We start from the raw sequence: 1,629 nt of genomic DNA, 5'->3' as shown, positions 1-1,629 counted from the left end.
CCCCACCCCCCAACATAGGTTGTCATGATTAGAGAGGAGGCATGCAGGTACATGTAGCTATAGGCAGATTTATGGAGATTTTTCTTTGTTTCGCTACTTAAAGTTATAATCACTCCATTATTAGCCTTGACATGTAATGTCTGGCCCTGACAATGATTTGTAAATCTGGTAGGTCCAAATGTTATAGGTTGCCAACACAGGTGTCAAAATGTTATAAATAGGTTGATGATGCATGTCTATAACATGGATATTTTTAAGACCTTTACAAAACTTTCCATCATTTCACAATTCGGTAAAAATTAAGTAACCATTCCGCTGGCTACTATCCAAGACAAAACTGGTGTTTCCAAAACCTTCCCTTCAGCTGTGTACATGTGTGACCTTGTACATGTGTGTGTGACCTTGTACATGTTTGACCTTGAATCAACATTCTATCAGCTTACACGTCAAGAGTTGAACATCAAATACAGCATTGATTAAAAAAATATGGATGGTAAATGCATGTAACAGGTAATGTATGGGAACCCCTTTATTCCGTTACAAACTGTGTTAACCAGACTCAGCACCAGTGTCATCACTCTACAATGTATATATTTATTAATCTTTTGTTAGGATTTGTCATTTTATTCCTGATAGAAATTAAATACCATTCAATATATATTATAGTGGTATCCTATAAAACCCACCAAAGGGATAACCTTCTACCAAGTGTACTGCTGTCTTAGCCAACTGTATGTTTATAGACGAGGAGTGGAGACTGATAACTAGTTTTATTTAAATGTTTAATGTAAAAAAATCACAAATAATGCTGCAAGTTAAAACAATGATGAGCAATGTGGAAATACATGAACTCCTCCTATATAATTACATGTCCAATAATCATATACCATATTGCATGCAAGCCATATATTATCTATTGCAAAAGATTTCATTGTTGTGGTATTTAAAAACTTACCGATTGTGGTGTCTGTCGAGTATTGGCAGATTATCAATCTGATTTTACAACAATGTAAGGTGTACAGTCTACGGACATGTCATCTATACCCCCATCACAACATAAACACTGACATGCTATCAAAATATGCAATTAGGTACAAAATACTGTTCCTTTGTTTATTTCAGAAAAACAAGCCCATTCAATTTCAATCTATTTGCGGTAATACAACAGTATGTCTCTTTAAAAAAAAAAGTCTATTGTGTGGAAACTAGGAGAAATCTAACAACACTGCCACCGTAACGTACCCCGGCATTATAAGCAGTCTGTCCGATATTTACGTTAACTTACCTCCTTTTCTGTGATAAACCTGGTCATCACGACATCACTATCCACGGGAACCACACACTTGCTCATCCTGTACACGTCTTGCTTTGTTAACAACTCCACCGAGAACTGATATGTATCATCGATCGGCGGGAATCCCCACGTGGTGAGCGGTAGTTTTCCACGAGTGGACCTGGTCTATGGACAGATTCTGTTTAATTCAGTTAGGTTGTTTGAATTAAGAAGAGAAACCAAACACTCTTGAATAGGCGAACCGGTAAATATTTGTTTGTTTGGTTGTTCAGATAAGGAAATCATTGGCAAACCAGTGGCGTATCCAGAGACCTTAATTAAGAGGTGATATCTGT

At 36.8% G+C, this 1,629-nt stretch overlaps 1 protein-coding gene across 1 annotated transcript in view; it reads right to left on the bottom strand.

The window, feature by feature from the left end:
• LOC110454096 (sodium- and chloride-dependent GABA transporter 1-like) overlaps window positions 1-1,420 on the bottom strand; it is a 48,038-nt gene extending 46,618 nt beyond the window's left edge. The window contains exon 1 of the mRNA XM_021503452.1: window positions 1,286-1,420. Within this exon, the coding sequence (XP_021359127.1) occupies window positions 1,286-1,351 (66 nt within the window). The 5' untranslated portion in view covers window positions 1,352-1,420. The remainder of the gene's footprint in view (window positions 1-1,285) is intronic.
• Between the last annotated feature and the right edge of the window lie 209 nt (window positions 1,421-1,629).

The sequence above is a fragment of the Mizuhopecten yessoensis genome, unplaced genomic scaffold (genome assembly GCF_002113885.1).
Source record: "Mizuhopecten yessoensis strain PY_sf001 unplaced genomic scaffold, ASM211388v2 scaffold7669, whole genome shotgun sequence".
Lineage (NCBI taxonomy): Eukaryota > Metazoa > Mollusca > Bivalvia > Pectinida > Pectinidae > Mizuhopecten > Mizuhopecten yessoensis.
This window is presented reverse-complemented; position numbering and strand designations above follow the sequence as displayed.